Here is a 15450-nt window from a genome sequence, read left to right as displayed (position 1 = left end):
ATTTTTTCCATGTCTCTTTTGATTTTATAATTTTTCGTTCATTCAGTTTTTCAAATATTCAGTTTTTTATTTTTCATTTTAATTTTCAACAATTTTTTCGATTTTTCACTTTTCCGCGTCTTAAATTTTTCTAGTTCTTGGTTGCTAAATTTTAGATTTTTCAAAGTTTTCATTTTACACTTTTTCGTTTCTACATTTTGGATTTTTCAATGTTTCCATTTTTTTTATTCGAAAATGGAAAAACCAAAAAATCGGAAAAAACTGAAAAATCGAAAAACAAAAATTGCACATCGAAGAAATGAAGGAACTTAAAAATCCAAAAATTTAGAATCGTCAAAATTGCAATATCGAAATACTGTAACATCGAAAGATCGAAAAATTAAAACAGAAAAATCGTATAAATGAAAAAATTTTTAAATCCAATCGAAAATGGAATAATTCTAAACTTGTAAAATTAAAAAAGTGAAATATTTCAAAAATTATGGGGGGTAATAACTATTACATATTTAAAATGAAAACTAGAAACATTGCAACAAAAATGAAAAACGAAAAACTAAAAAATCTAGAAGTTGAAAAATCGAAAAATCTAAAACCCGAAAAATAAATTGAAAAATTTCACATCGAAAGAAGAAAAATTATAAAATCAGAATGTTGAAAAAACAGAAACGAAAAACTGCAAATGGAAAAATGGAAACCTTGAAAATCGAAAAATTAAAACTCTCATGAAAAATTGAAACATCCGAAAGTTGGAAACTCGAAAAATTGAACAATTTAAAAATGAAAACTCGAAGAGTAAAACTGAAGAAACGAAAAACAGAAAAATTGAAAAAACTAAAATTATAAAATCGGTTCATTGAAAAATCGGAAAATTGTAAAAATAAAGGAAATAAAAAATCGAAACGAAAATGGCTAATCAAAAATTTGGGAAATGAGTAATTACAGAATCGAAAAATTGAAAACACTAGAAATTGCAAATTCTAAAAATTGAAGAAACAAAAAAATAAAAAAAATGAAATATCGCAAATCGTAAAATTGAAAAAGTGATTTTTTTTTAATCAAAATAATTATTACATGTTTAAAATGAAAACTAGAAAAATTTGCAACAAAATTGAATAAACCAAAATAAATTAAATAAAATAAATAAAAAAATAAATAAATAAAACGAAAAATTGAAAACTCTAGAAATTTAAAATTCTAAAATTGAAAAACGAAAAACTAAAAAATCTAGAAGTTGAAAAACCGAAAAATCTAAAAACCGAAAAATAAATTGAAAAATTTCACATCGAAAGGAGAAAAATTATAAGATCAGAATGTTGAAAAACCGAAAAAGAAAAAACAGAAACGAAAAACTGCAAATGGAAAAATGGAAACCTTGAAAAATCGAAAAATTAAAACTCTCATGAAAAATTGAAACATCTGAAAGTTGGAAAATCGAAAATTGAACAATTTAAAAATGAAAACTCGAAAAGTAAAACTGAAGAAACGAAAAAAAGAAAAATTGAAAAAAGGTAAATTGAAAAATCAAAAATTATAAAATCGGGTCATTGAAAAATCGGAAAATTGTAAAAATAAAGAAAATAAAAAATCGAAACGAAAAATGGTTAATCAAAAATTTGAGAAACGAGTAATTACAGAATCGAAAAATTGAAAACTCCAGAAATTGCAAATTCTAAAAATTGAAGAAACAAAAAAATAAAAAAACTGAAATATCGCAAATCGTAAAATTGAAAAAGTGATTTTTTTTAATCAAAATAATTATTACATGTTTAAAATGAAAACTAGAAAAATTTGCAACAAAATTAAAAAAACGAAAAATTGAAAACTCTAGAAATTGAAAATTCTAAAATTGAAAAACTAAAAAATCTAGAAGTTGAAAAATCGAAAAATCTTAAAACTGAAAAATAAATTGAAAAATTTCACATCGAAAGAAGAAAAATTATAAAATCAGAATGTTGAAAAACCGAATAAATAATAGTTTAAAAAACTAAAAAAACACGCTTTTATTGCTAATCGAACTAAAAACTAGAAAATAATTTTTAATGACAGAGTTTAATATTACAGTAGTAGAAGATCAAACAATCAATCATAATAAATCACCTCAAATTAAAATTATAATAAAATTTAAATTATTAACAGAATAATTCAATTCAGAGTAAAAAGCGTGGGGTGCTTGATATTTTAAATATTACAATCATTCTATTGGCAACTATCTATGAGAGGATAGTTATGAACCGCAGTAAAATGCACCCCACGCTATTTACTCTGAATTGAATTATTCTGTTAATAACTTAAATTTTATTATAATTTTAATTTGAGGTGATTTATTATGATTGATTGTTTGATCTTCTACTACTGTAATATTAAACTCTGTCATTAAAAATTATTTTCTAGTTTTTAGTTCGATTAGCAATAAAAGCGTGTTTTTTTAGTTTTTTAAACTATTATTTATTTTTCATTTTTTAGTCTGCGACAAATTCATAAATTGGGGAATTAATTACTTATTTAGATTTTTCTAGAAAGAAACACTCAGTGGTCTCCGTAGGATCGAGGATCCTGGCGGTCCTAATAAGGAAAATGGGAAACTGTTATCAAATTATTGCATTGTCATCGATCCTTGAGACGTGTGCAAAGTTTCAAGATGATCAGACTTTTAGAAACCGATGAAAATTAAGCTCAAAGATTCCGTTACATACATACATAGATACAACCCAAGCTAATAAAAGCGTGATAAAAAGAAAAAACAGAAACGAAAAACTGCAAATGGAAAAATGGAAACCTTGAAAAATCGAAAAATTAAAACTCTCATGAAAAATTGAAACATCCGAAAGTTGGAAAATCGAAAAATTGAACAATTTAAAAATGAAAACTCGAAGAGTAAAACTGAAGAAACGAAAAAAAGAAAAATTGAAAAAACAAAAATTATAAAATCGGTTCATTGAAAAATCGGAAAATTGTAAAAATAAAGAAAATAAAAAATCGAAACGAAAAATGGCTAATCAAAAATTTGAGAAATGAGTATTTACAGAATCGAAAAATTGAAAAATTGAAAATTCCAGAAATTTGAAATTCTAAAAATTGAAGAAAGAAAAAAATAAAAAACTGAAATATCGCAAATCGTAAAATTGAAAAACTGATTTTTTTAATCAAAATAATTATTACATGATTAAAATGAAAACTAGAAAAATTTGCAACAAAATTGAAGAAACTAAAATAAATTAAATAAATAAAAAAATAAATAAAACGAAAAATTGAAAACTCTAGAAATTGAAAATTCTAAAATTGAAAGACGAAAAACTAAAAAATCTAGAAGTTGAAAAATCGAAAAATCTAAAAACCGAAAAATAAATTGAAAAATTTCACATCGAAAGAAGAAAAATTATAAAATCAGAATGTTGAAAAAACAGAAACGAAAAACTGAAAATGGAAAAATGGAAACCTTGAAAAATCAAAAATTAAAACTCTCATGAAAAATTGAAACATCCGAAAGTTGGAAAATCGAAAAATTGAACAATTTAAAAATGAAAACTCGAAGAGTAAAACTGAAGAAACGAAAAAAAGAAAAATTGAAAAACGGTAAATTGAAAATAATTATTACATGTTTAAAATGAAAACCACAAAAATTTTCAACAAAATTGAAAAAACGAAAAATTGAAAATTCTAGAAATTGAAAAATGAAAAACTAAAAAATCTAGAAGTTGAAAAATCGAAAAATCTAAAAACAGAAAAATGGATTAAAAAATTTTACATCGAAAAAAGAAAAATTATAAAATCAGAATCTTGAGCAATCCAAAATATAAAGAAAAGAAAAACCGCTAATGGAAAAATTGAAAAGTCGAAAAATTAAAAATTCTCGTGAGATTGGAAATCGAAAATTGAAAAATTTAAAAATGAAAACTCGAAGAGTAAAACTGAAGAAACGAAAAATTGCAAATGGGAAAATGGAAACACAATAGGGACAAGGGAAGTTCAGTCGAAATAACCTTCGACCAATTCTTTAATAAAACCAAAGTTGCATTAATTAAATTTTTAATAAAAGCCAAAGTTGCGGTAGTTAAAAACATTAAATTTAGTTTTAAAATCCTGTGGGTTGCATTCAACATCTTGATCGATTCTCATTAGTTATTTTAATTGTGTAAATAAGAAAATCATTGTTCTTTTATCACTAGTGAACGTTAATGTTCGTTTAATGATTTTCTTGTTGATCTAACTTGCTTTACAAACACATAATAACATTGTCATTAGTCATGCGAGAATACTTTCCAATCGTGCGTACATTAGTTATAATTTACAAATACTTCTTATTATATAAGCTTTTTCGAAAAAATCCAAAGTTCAAAAATCGGAGATCTGGCACACTTCTTTTCCTGCCCAGTGACCGGCCCGATTAAATCCTTCCTGTTTTTGCACGTTACGACTTAATGATTAAAAACAATCTGTTTTTGTTATTTCACGATGATGGATGGGTGCGATGATTGTAAAAGCCAACAACTTTATTGTGTTCTATATCTCCGGAGTACTACGAAAATCGAAAACTAAAATAAAACGTCAGTAGTTATTTCGGTGTTCAGGTCCTGCACTTTCCACTTTTACTCCCATTATTGGACTTTAAAGTCAAACAGATACACATCGTTATCAGTTCCAAAAGTGTCTTTCTCAGTGACTAATGTCATTTTTTGCTGCAACATGCAAATCCGCGTTGTCATTCGGCACCATTAGGTCAAAAATTGGATCTCGGATTGGCGATTCGCGATAATTTGGCTATTTTTCAGGCGTCATCGCAGCTCTTATCGACAATTATGTAAATTAATAAATCTCTTGACGATAAACGTGAAAAATATTTGTCGTTTTATGTAAACTAAGTAAAATTCCACGAAATATTATCGAGTTGTAGGTACGTTCTAGATGTTGAAACGAGGAATTTTTCGGTTCCTCTTCTCTGTTGTAGTAATCTTCCAATTACAATCCCCTGTTGTTGTCTTGCAGGAAATTTGGCTAATTAACGTTCGTTGTGGCGAACTCGTAAACTGATAGTGACACGATTAAGTTGGAAAAATTGTGGGCATCCGGAAATTTTAATTGTTAATTGTTATTCGTAGTTCTCTGCTTAGTGTTTAAGCCGAATCATCGTGTGATTTTTCGCTAGATATCTTTGTCTCGCTGAGTATCGTAAATTCCTGAAGAATGATGAAACAGTACCGCGTAATTAAGTGAGTAGCAATGCAGGTGTCAGATTTTTTTAATCATAGTAACACTATCTGTTTTCGAATTCTTGGATCATCACATTCACTATGTTTTCTACTTTTCAGGTTGGCAACCCAGTTAAAATTTTATAATGGCACATCTGATTGTCAAAGTGACATGACAACCCACGGTGAACTGGCATGGCTGCCAATAGTTCAGAATTACCAACACAAACATTGCTTCAATCAAAAATCAGAATTTTTTTTAACGGCTTTGTTTTCGTTACAACGTTTTACAGAAACTCGTTCGCCCTGAATTTTGAAAATTTTCCATCAATGCACCGCGAACGATCTCGACCAATCGGTTCAAGGTTCCTTAATCACCGTAAAACAACGATAAGATAAGAGTGTTTGCCAACCTGAATTTTCTCGAGAAATTTCCCTCTCTTTCCGACTAAATTTACATGTCATTTGACCCGTTTATCACCCAATGTGATAAAAACCCCACTGTTCCTAAGCCGGATTCGTGATAATCAAGATCTGTTACAATAAACGTGGAGAAATTTATTCAACACTTGATCTGCAACTACTCCTATTTTACAGTGTATTCTCAAAAATCTAGGGCATAAAAAGAACTTCTGTATATACAATATGGATTAAATAAATACAGATTTTTATCACACTTAAGATAAAATAATAAAGCCTATCGACCAAATATACGTATGAATACATAACTAAATCAATCACAATAAAAAAAATCGAAAATTGAAACGAAATACCATGATGTTAATCCAAATTGATTCAGTCTTTGAAACGAAAGAAACTTTATGAATTTAAAATAAATCTTTAGATTCTTAACTATTCGTTCTCGAAGCATTTCTTCTTGACGGGTCTTTTTTCCGGTAGTTGCCTCTCGAGCTGGTACAGATGTTCTCTGTTTCGCATATCACTAGCGTACGACTGTAGACAAACCAATTAATATACGATTATTCACAGAAAAGTAAACTTTTACCAATTTTGTAGCGATCTTTTTCGGTATCGTCTCGGAAAGCGAGAAAATCGAGTCGCGCTTCAGCTCCAAACTCGACTCGTCTTCGAATAATACCTGCACAAAATAATTAAATAAATAAAATAAATAAATTTGGGTCCAAGTTTACGTACCACATACACCCTACAATCGGTCCGCCCCATGTAGTCTGCATCATACACCGTCCCATCCTTCCACCGCACCTTCAGCTTCTCCCCGACCGTCGGCACCTTCGTCAAGTCCCACCCCACCAAGTCCGTCTTCAGAACGTCCTTGCAGAAGCTCTGATCGAACGGAAAATAGACGCACAGATACGTCACGATCTTAACATCCACCACCCTAGCCTTATAAAATCTACCGTTGCGGTGTTTGGCCCACACCACATCCTTCAAATTAACCCTAAACTGCATCTGCCCATCTATAGGCGGTTCCTTCCGCCGCTTCTCCCCCTCCTCTATCGACAGCGAGCTCACGTTCAGCAACGGCAACCCCGACTTCAAGTAATTTTGTACATCTTTAGTGAAATTATCTAGAACGTTGACTAATTTAACTTTGGCTTCTAGAGGCGTCAACTTGGCCATCTTCTCCAACAGCTTCTTATTATACGAGTGGAAATCAGTCATCGTGTTGTTGTTGTTCGCGTTCTTCGGCGGCCTCCCCGGCCTCCTCTTCTGGAACGCGTTCTTCAAATTCTCGATCTTGTTATTATAGAACTTCTCGCCGTTCTTCACCCCCAACACCAACTGCGTTATATTCTTCAATCGTTCCAAATTGAACTTGTTCTTCGGCGGCCTCCCGCGTTTCTTCTTCACCTCCTCCACCTGGCCCGCTTTGATAATACTGTTCAAGATCAACGACGAATTCTCCTCGTTTTTCTTCTCCTCGACTTCGGAATCTTGCTCCGATTCGCAGCACGAATCGCAACACGAACACGAATCGCAGCAAGAATCGCATGACTCGCATTCCGAATCCTCCACTTCGCGGTCTTTGACTATAACCTCGTTTATCGGCGTTATCTCGCTGTCCAGCTTTATTGCACAATTCGTCATTGGATAAAACCTTTCTTTGTTTAAATACGTGGTGGTTGTGCAGTGGTTGACGGTGTAGTATTTGTGGTTGCTCCAGATCATGTTGGGCTTGTGGGGCGTCTTCGGAAAAAACTGCTGGGGGACGTTCGGAAAGTTTATGTTTTTGGATTGACCGTTCTGTTGAGGCACTGTGTTCGTCGGAGGATTGGGTTGAACTGGTGGTGCGTCTTCGATGGGGACCGGTTGCGGGTCGAGCATGGGCATTTGTTCGTGCTCCATGACGGGTTCGGGCTCGGGGGCGGTGAGCTGGGGCATGGAAGTGCTCGTGAGCTCGTTCGACTTGATGGGAGTCGAAGTCGCTTCAGGTACCTGGAAAAATTGGTAGACGGTTATTTCGACGGAACTTCCTTCGTTCTTGAAGTAAAGATCAATAATCACGCGTGTTTGTGAAATTTGATTTTGAGATGTTTGTTTTTTAACTGTATACAGTAAAAAATCGAAAATTGGAATATGGAAAAATCGGAAGTTCCAAAATTAAAAACTTTAAAAACCGAAGAATGTAAACATTTAAAAACCGAAAATTGAAAAATCAATAATCGAAAAGTAGAGAGATTGAAGATTCTAGGATCGAAAATTCGAGAAATCAAAAAATCGAAAAGTAAAATAACTGAAAATTCAAATATCGAAAAAACGAAAAATCCAAGAATTAAAATATAGAAAAAACGAAATTATCAAAATTCGAAAAATTAAAAAAAATCAAAACTGTGAGGTAGAAAAATAGGGAAATCGAAAATTTGAGAAATCGAGGAATAAAAAAATTGAAAAACAAAACAGAATAGCCCAAAACCAAAAAATCGGAACAGTGAAATTTCGATAAATCGATAAAACTGAAATATCGAAAAAATAAAAATCGGAAGAAAACTGAAAGATCAACAAAAAAAAAGAAACGAAAAACTCGCAAAAATCTAAAATTTGAGAAATCAAAACATTTAATTCCAAAACTCAAGTATGTATCGGAAAATTGATCAATGATAAAAAGAAAAATTCAAAAGAAAAATTGCGAAATCGAAATATCGATACATCAAAAAATTGAAACATCAAGACATCGAAAATCTAAAAGGCGAAAAATAGAAAAACCGAGAAATCGAAAAGTTGAGACATTGACAAATCCAGAAATCCAAATACCCCAAAATCGAAAAACCGATAAATTGAAAAAAACCGGAACACCGAAATCTCGATAAATAAAAAAATTGGTACAACTGAAAAATTGAAAATCGAGGAAACGGAAAATTGGAAAATGGAGGAATTGAAAAATCCCTAAACTGTAATGTTGAAACATTGAGGAAACGAAAAAGTAAAACATCAAAACAGTAAAATCGAGAATGGCAAAAAGCCGAAAAATCGAAACATCCAGAAATCCAAACCTCAAAAGATCGAGAATCGAAAAATTTGAATGAAAAAAATCGAAAAATCGAGAAGTTTAAAAACCCAAATAATCGAAATACCGAAATATCGATAGGTCGAGAAATCGAAAAATTGGTAAAAATGAAAAATCAGAAAATTTAAAAATCGGAAAATTGAAGAATTGAAAAACTGAAGAACCCCAGAACTGAAATATCGAAAAATTGGGAAATCGAATGTTTTCGGAGCATTCGCTTTTTCAGTGTCAAAGTCAAGATCAATGAATCACGCTTGTTTGTGAAATTTGATTTTGAGATGTTTGCTTTTAACTGTATAAAGTAAAAAATCGAAAATTGGAATATGGAAAAATCAAAAGTTCCAAAATTAAAAACTTTAAAAACCGAAGAATGTAAACATTTAAAAACCGAAAATATGAAAAATCAATAATCGAAAAGTAGAGAGATTGAAGATTCTAGGATCGAAAATTCGAGAAATCAAAAAATCGAAAAGTAAAAAAACTTGAAAATTCAAATATCGAAAAAACGAAAAATCCAAGAATTAAAATATAGAAAAAACGAAATATCGAAAGACGAAAAATGGAAAAACTGAAAAATCGAGAAAACGAAATTATCAAAATTCGAAAAATTAAAAAAACGGTAAGCCGAAAAATGTAAATTTAAAACAATCCACAAAAAATTGAGAAATCGAGGAATAAAAAAATTGAAAAATAAAACAGAATAGCCTAAAATAAAAAAATCGGAACACTGAAATTTCGATAAATCGATAAAACTGAAATATCGAAAAAATGAAAATCGGAAGAAAACTGAAAGATCAACAAAAAAAAGAAACGAAAAACTCGCAAAAATCTAAAATTTGAGAAATCAAAACATTTAATTCCAAAACTCAAGTATGTATCGGAAAATTGATCAATGATAAAAAGAAAAATTCAAAAGAAAAATTGCGAAATCGAAATATCGATACATCAAAAAATTGAAACATCAAGACATCGAAAATCTAAAAGGCGAAAAATAGAAAAACCGATAAATTGAAAAAAACCGGAACACCGAAATCTCGATAAATCAAAAAATTGGTACAACTGAAAAATTGAAAATCGAGGAAACGGAAAATTGGAAAATGGAGGAATTGAAAAATCCCTAAACTGTAATGTTGAAACATTGAGGAAACGAAAAAGTAAAACATCAAAACAGTAAAATCGAGAATGGCAAAAAGCCGAAAAATCCAAACATCCAGAGATCCAAACCTCAAAAGATCGAGAATCGAAAAATTTGAATGAAAAAAATTGAAAAATCGAGAAGTTTAAAGACCCAAATAATCGAAACACCGAAATATCGATAGGTCGAGAAATCGAAAAATTGGTAAAAATGAAAAATCAGAAAATTTAAAAATCGGAAAATTGAAGAATTGAAAAACTGAAGAACCCCAGAACTGAAATATCGAAAAATTGGGAAATCGAATGTTTTTAGAGCATTCGCTTTTTCAGTGTCAAAGTCAAGATCAATGAATCACGCTTGTTTGTGAAATTTGATTTGAGATGTTTGTTTTTTAACTGTATAAAGTAAAAAATCGAAAATTGGAATATGGAAAAATCGAAATTTCCAAAATTAAAAACTTTAAAACCGAAGAATGTAAACATTTAAAAACCGAAAATCTGAAAAATCAAAAATCGAAAAGTAGAGAGATTGAAGATTCTAGGATCGAAAATTCGAGAAATCAAAAAATCGAAAAGTTAAAAAACTGAAAATTCAAATATCGAAAAAACGAAAAATCCAAGAATTAAAATATAGAAAAAACGAAATATCGAAAGACGAAAAATGGAAAAACTGAAAAATCGAGAAAACGAAATTATCAAAATTCGAAAAATTAAAAAAACGGTAAGCCGAAAAATGTAAATTTAAAACAATCCACAATTTGAAGAACAGAAAAATTAAAAAAATTCAAAACTCTAAGGCAGAAAAATCGGGAAATCGAAAAATTGAGAAATCGAGGAATACAAAAATACATCGAAAATCGAAAAGGCGAAAAATAGAAAAACCGAGAAATCGAAAAGTTGAGACGTTGAAAAATCGAGAAATCCAAATAGCCCAAAATCGAAAAACCGATAAATTGAAAAAACCGGAACACCGAAATCTCGATATATCAAAAAATTGGTACAACTGAAAATTTGAAAATCGAGGAAATGGAAAATGGGGGAATTGAAAAATCCCCAAAGTGTAATGTTGAAACATTGAGGAAGGGAAAAAGTAAAACATCAAAAACCAGTAAAATAGAGAATGGCAAAACGCCGAAAAATCGAAACATTCAGAAATCCAAACCTCAAAAGATGGAGAATCGAAAAATTTGAATGAAAAAAATTGAAAAATCGAGAAGTTTAAAAACCCAAATAATCGAAACACCGAAATATCGATAGGTCGAGAAATCGAAAAATTGGTAAAAACGAAAAATCAGAAAATTAAAAAATCGGGAAATGGAAGAATTGAAAATTTTTAAAATCGTAAAACTGAAATATCGAAAAATAGAGAAACGAAAAAATAAAAAATTGAGGAAATGGAAAATTGGAAAACCGAGGAATTGAAAAATCGAAAAACTGAAGAACTCTAGAACTAAAACATCGAAAAATTGGGAAATCGAATGTTTTCAGAGCATTCGTTTTTTCAGTGTCACAGTTAAATTGAAAAATGTTACAAATTTTTATTTTAACACCTTTACTACCTTAGTAAAATCCTCAACGTTCTCTTCTGTACACTTCGCTTGCTCCTTGGGCGCCTTCTTCGCTGGCTCTTCTTTGGTTCTGGACAGGAAAGTCAAAAACGCGTCTTCGTACATATTCTTCTTATCGGAATTAATTTTCATGACCGGCGGCTTGACCTCTGGCACGGGCTTCGAACAAACCGGTCTCGTTTCGAGCAAAGTAATAGTCCCCTTCGAAGTGTGTATAGTTTGTACTTTCTGATCCATTCTGAAACCTTCTGCCGGATCCTTCACCTTCCTGTATGCCTTCAGCTCGTTCAGCAGATTATTCTGTGCCAATTTCGGCGCCTCTGAAGCATTATTCGAACCCGACGTTTCTTCTTTAGGTTCCGTCGAAGCGGTCTCTTTCAGAATATTCTGCTCGTGCTCTTCGTGCGCCTTCCTTATAATATCGTCGATCTCCTTCTTCACTTCGTTCGTTTCGCCGTTTTCCGTATTCGAGACATCCGAAGTCGTCGACGTCGCCGACTTATTGTGTTTGCACTTCTTATGCTTGTGTTTATCGTGCTTGTGTTTGTGTTTCTTGTGGTGGTGCAACAGCTTGTTGGTTTCTTGCGCCACCAAAGACTTGACCAACTCGGAAGTATCCACAGGAGCCACGATTTTCCCGCACACTTTTTTGCTCTTGCTGTTACAGGGTGCGTAGATACCGGTGAGTTCGTTCGATTCCATGCTCTCTTCGCTTCGTTCTTCGCCCTCTTCTTCCTTGGAACGCTTCTTCGGTGGACGCCCTCTCCTCCCGTTGCTGTCTTTGGGTTTGCGCTTTTTCGCCAGAAACTTCCTTTTGCTGTTGACTCTGTACCCGGCGTCGCAGATCATCGCGTCTTCGGCTTCGATTTCGCCAGCTTTCAACCAGATGTCCTCCAGGACTTCGAGCTGCTGTTCGTCTGGCGGAAATTCCCCGTTTACGTAACCCATGTCGTCCTCTTCCATCAGTTGTAGCTGCAACTCGGCCGGGAAATCCACCATGGAGAAGTCCCTAGAATTTCGTAACACGACGTGTTATTTAAATTTTAAATTAGACGACGAATCAGCACGTACTGAGTGTAATTCATCATACGTCCCGCCTTCTTCGCTTTTTTGAGTTGGCCTTCGATCAAACCAGCCGGCAACGAATCGTTATTCTTGTTGCAGAGGATGTCCTGGGGGAGGGGCAAAGGTGCGGCGACTTGCTTGTTGGGTTCTTCAGGATGGGGGCCTATATCTTCGCCCTTCAGCCACATTTCGTAGCGGTCCGCCTGGAATCGTTTGACGAACGTGTCCATGGAGATTTTCACCATGTCTTTGCTACAAGTGCATTGTGACGCACGTTTCCCGTACTCTATCCAACGCTCGCAGGCGAAGTTGGTCGATTCGGCGCAGTTGAAGCCGTGGTTGAAACCTGCAAACAAAAACCACTTAACAAAAACCCCAAGTTAATTTTTCCATTACGAACCTGCGTGATATCCATAAGGAAACGTGATCATAATCTCCCCCGCCTCTTGCGTGATCTTATTATACGGAATCGAGTACTGCTTCAGAATCTGCGGCGATATCAACGTCATCTTGTGTCTCAAAAACGCCTGACACGTTTTATAACTGCTCGGAAAGAAGCCATTAGCCAACCGTTCCAGCCTCCTTCCGTGCTCGGGCGGAATCGAGTACCAGGTCTTGGGCGCCCCGAAATGCAAATAATTAATCGAATACAAATCCATATCTTCCGTGTGCCAAGCGAACGTGGTCTTCCACATCCCGAAATACAGGTACGCCGTGTTCACGCCCTCGATGGAGATCCCGTAGTCTTCGTTCACGTAATCCAGGATGGTCCCGAGTCGGTTGATGTTCCATTCGTTGACGGTCTCGTCCGTCAGACTTCCCGAAACGTCGGCGCCGTAAATGGGTGCCACGTAGGTGATGTTCTTCCAGTATTTTCGCTCAAGATCTTCGTAGTCGAAATGTCTGGGGGTTGCGTAGCGCTCGGAGTTGGCTAGTTCGCAGTATTGTTGGACAGTCATGGATTTCTTCTGGATGTTGATTTGTTGGTAGAGTCCTTGCTTCCCGGTGACCACTTGGCAGATGGGGGCTGGAATGGTGACGTTGAGTTTCTCGATGTCGTAGCCGGACTTGCGGGGCACCCATTCGGGGGGCGGGATCACCTGAAGTGTAACATAATTAAAATCGGACCTACAAACATTAAAAAAAATCAGATGATGTCAAAAATGTTAATAAATTTTAATATTGAAGCACGTGACGGTATAAATACTAACAATATTACTCTTATATTTTAATTACAAAAAAAAAAATACTTAAGATTTTTCTCTCTCGCCTTGTATAAAATAGAAAAATCAGCTGAGAACGCTAATAACCACTTTAAACTTCAAACCCATTTTTTTCAATAATTGTTCGTTTTTGTTAAAAACTCTGCCAAGGACTGTATCTCTAATTGTCTACTAATACTCATGTTAAAGTCGTTGGACGTAGTTTGAATTAATTTATGGTTTATTTTGATTTTAATAAAAACGCAATTGTTTAAATCAATTTTATTTTAATACTTGATATAACAGGGGCTTTTAGAATATTTCATGATGTTTATTTTACAATAAATCTTTATCACATTTTTTTTGGTTAATTAAATTGTTTGTAGTGGTTACATTAATATCATTATTTCCTAGAAAAAAGAAAAATCTACAAAACTGACAAGGACAAATTTTGAAATCCGCGGGCACAAATGTCCCTAGAACCAACCGTCTGGTAGGGATTTTTGAACCTTTTTTTGAATGGGTAGGTCATGTTAACAGTGACTTTTCATTAAGTAAGCCCTGCTAATGACATTTTCACTTTTCCATCGCCATCTTTTCTGAAAATATTTGTTGATTTTTCAACAAATTTTATTTGCTTTTTTTTACATTTTTGGATAAAAATTAAATTTGTGAAAAACTCCTGGCAAAGGAGGAACTTTAATTTTTTTTTATATTTGAAAGTATGAAACCTCAACTTCTGAGCGGCCACTTTTACGTAAAGAAAAGAACAAACTGAGTCTTCATGATGCCTAAACAAATTGTATCATTTAGCTTTTTTTTTTAATTTTTTGAAATTGGAGCCGATTAGTCACTTTCGTGCGGCAATCGCCCATTACTGCTAGGTTAGGTCCGTGAAAAAAGTCAAGTTACCTTTGCCAGTCCCGCTTTGTGCGCCCCCTTGGACTCCATGTGCTGGACGTACTGCGTGAAGTCCTTGAATTCGTCCCAGGTGGGCCGAAACACCATAATCCTGCAAAAATCGCGAAAATGGGACCGGTTTTGCAGACATTCCGCGATCCAACTTACTTGGGACATCTCTGGTTGGTGTCCGTCGCCATTATCGCTAGTTTCGCACTCGAATTTCACCAAAAAACACTCAACGAACACGAATTTGACCAAAATCCATAATTTTCATGCAGATTTGTGTTATTTGTTGACGGTGTGAGAGGTTGTCAAGCCGCCATCATTGACACACTAAAGTGCACGTATGCAGAAAAAACGCCGAGGATCGTCCGAAAGCCGTATTTTCGCGCTACGCAAGTCCGAACAGCTCAAAAATACTCGAAGCGTTGGTACTTCGTGCAAGTTTCATTGATTTTCGACATTATTTCGCACTTTTTTGAGGAAAATCACAAACACGACCCGACCACAACACTCCGCTCTCCACGCATGCGCACTGGCGCCGTAAACACGAGCGGACGCGCACGTTTGAGCAGGGTTGCCACGTCTCCGACATAAAAAATTCATCGGGAAATTTGGGAATGTAATCAATCGGGGGTGTTTTGCGGCTGCCGCGGACTTGCACCGTCGGGGTTCATCGATTTCGGGGGTTTGAATTAGTATCCAACGTGCTATGACAACACAAACGTCAAAGTCGGCGAAAACGTGGCAAGACAGCACAGGTGACTCGAAGCTAAAGCGGCCACACACGGGTAATGGACCCACACGCGCACGTTTTTTTTCCAGCACAAAAACCAGAGAACATTGCACGTTTTTATTACCATTATGCTATTCAATAATTTTACAATAAGACAAGCTTGTAAAAA

At 33.8% G+C, this 15450-nt stretch overlaps 1 protein-coding gene across 1 annotated transcript; it reads right to left on the bottom strand.

Annotated features, from left to right (window-relative positions):
* Positions 1 to 5723: 5723 nt before the first annotated feature.
* LOC135140710 (lysine-specific demethylase 4A-like) lies at positions 5724 to 15085 on the bottom strand. The gene is made up of 8 exons (XM_064071367.1): positions 14711 to 15085; positions 14555 to 14654; positions 12841 to 13540; positions 12447 to 12786; positions 11367 to 12384; positions 6342 to 7604; positions 6193 to 6285; positions 5724 to 6140 (listed from the first exon to the last, which is right to left on the bottom strand). The coding sequence occupies exons 1-8, from the start codon at positions 14740 to 14742 to the stop codon at positions 6039 to 6041; spliced, it is 3648 nt and encodes a 1215-aa protein (XP_063927437.1). The 5' UTR covers positions 14743 to 15085; the 3' UTR covers positions 5724 to 6038.
* Positions 15086 to 15450: the final 365 nt, after the last annotated feature.

Source organism: Zophobas morio, unplaced genomic scaffold (assembly GCF_036711695.1).
Source record: "Zophobas morio isolate AGI-343-1 ecotype UQ-CSIRO unplaced genomic scaffold, CSIRO_AGI_Zmor_V1 ptg000040l, whole genome shotgun sequence".
Lineage (NCBI taxonomy): Eukaryota > Metazoa > Arthropoda > Insecta > Coleoptera > Tenebrionidae > Zophobas > Zophobas morio.
Note: the sequence above shows the minus strand (reverse complement) of the source record. Positions and strands in the feature narration are given on the sequence as shown.

Excerpts from the sequence above, each read along its gene's own strand:
- LOC135140710 (XM_064071367.1), bottom strand. The coding sequence starts at position 14,742 with ATGGCGACGGACACCAACCAGAGATGTCCCAA. Across the intron at positions 7,605-11,366 it reads ACGTTGAGGATTTTACTAAG|GTACCTGAAGCGACTTCGAC; the intron begins GTAGTAAAGGTG and ends CAATTTTTCCAG. Across the intron at positions 6,141-6,192 it reads AAAAGATCGCTACAAAATTG|TCGTACGCTAGTGATATGCG; the intron begins GTAAAAGTTTAC and ends GTTTGTCTACAG.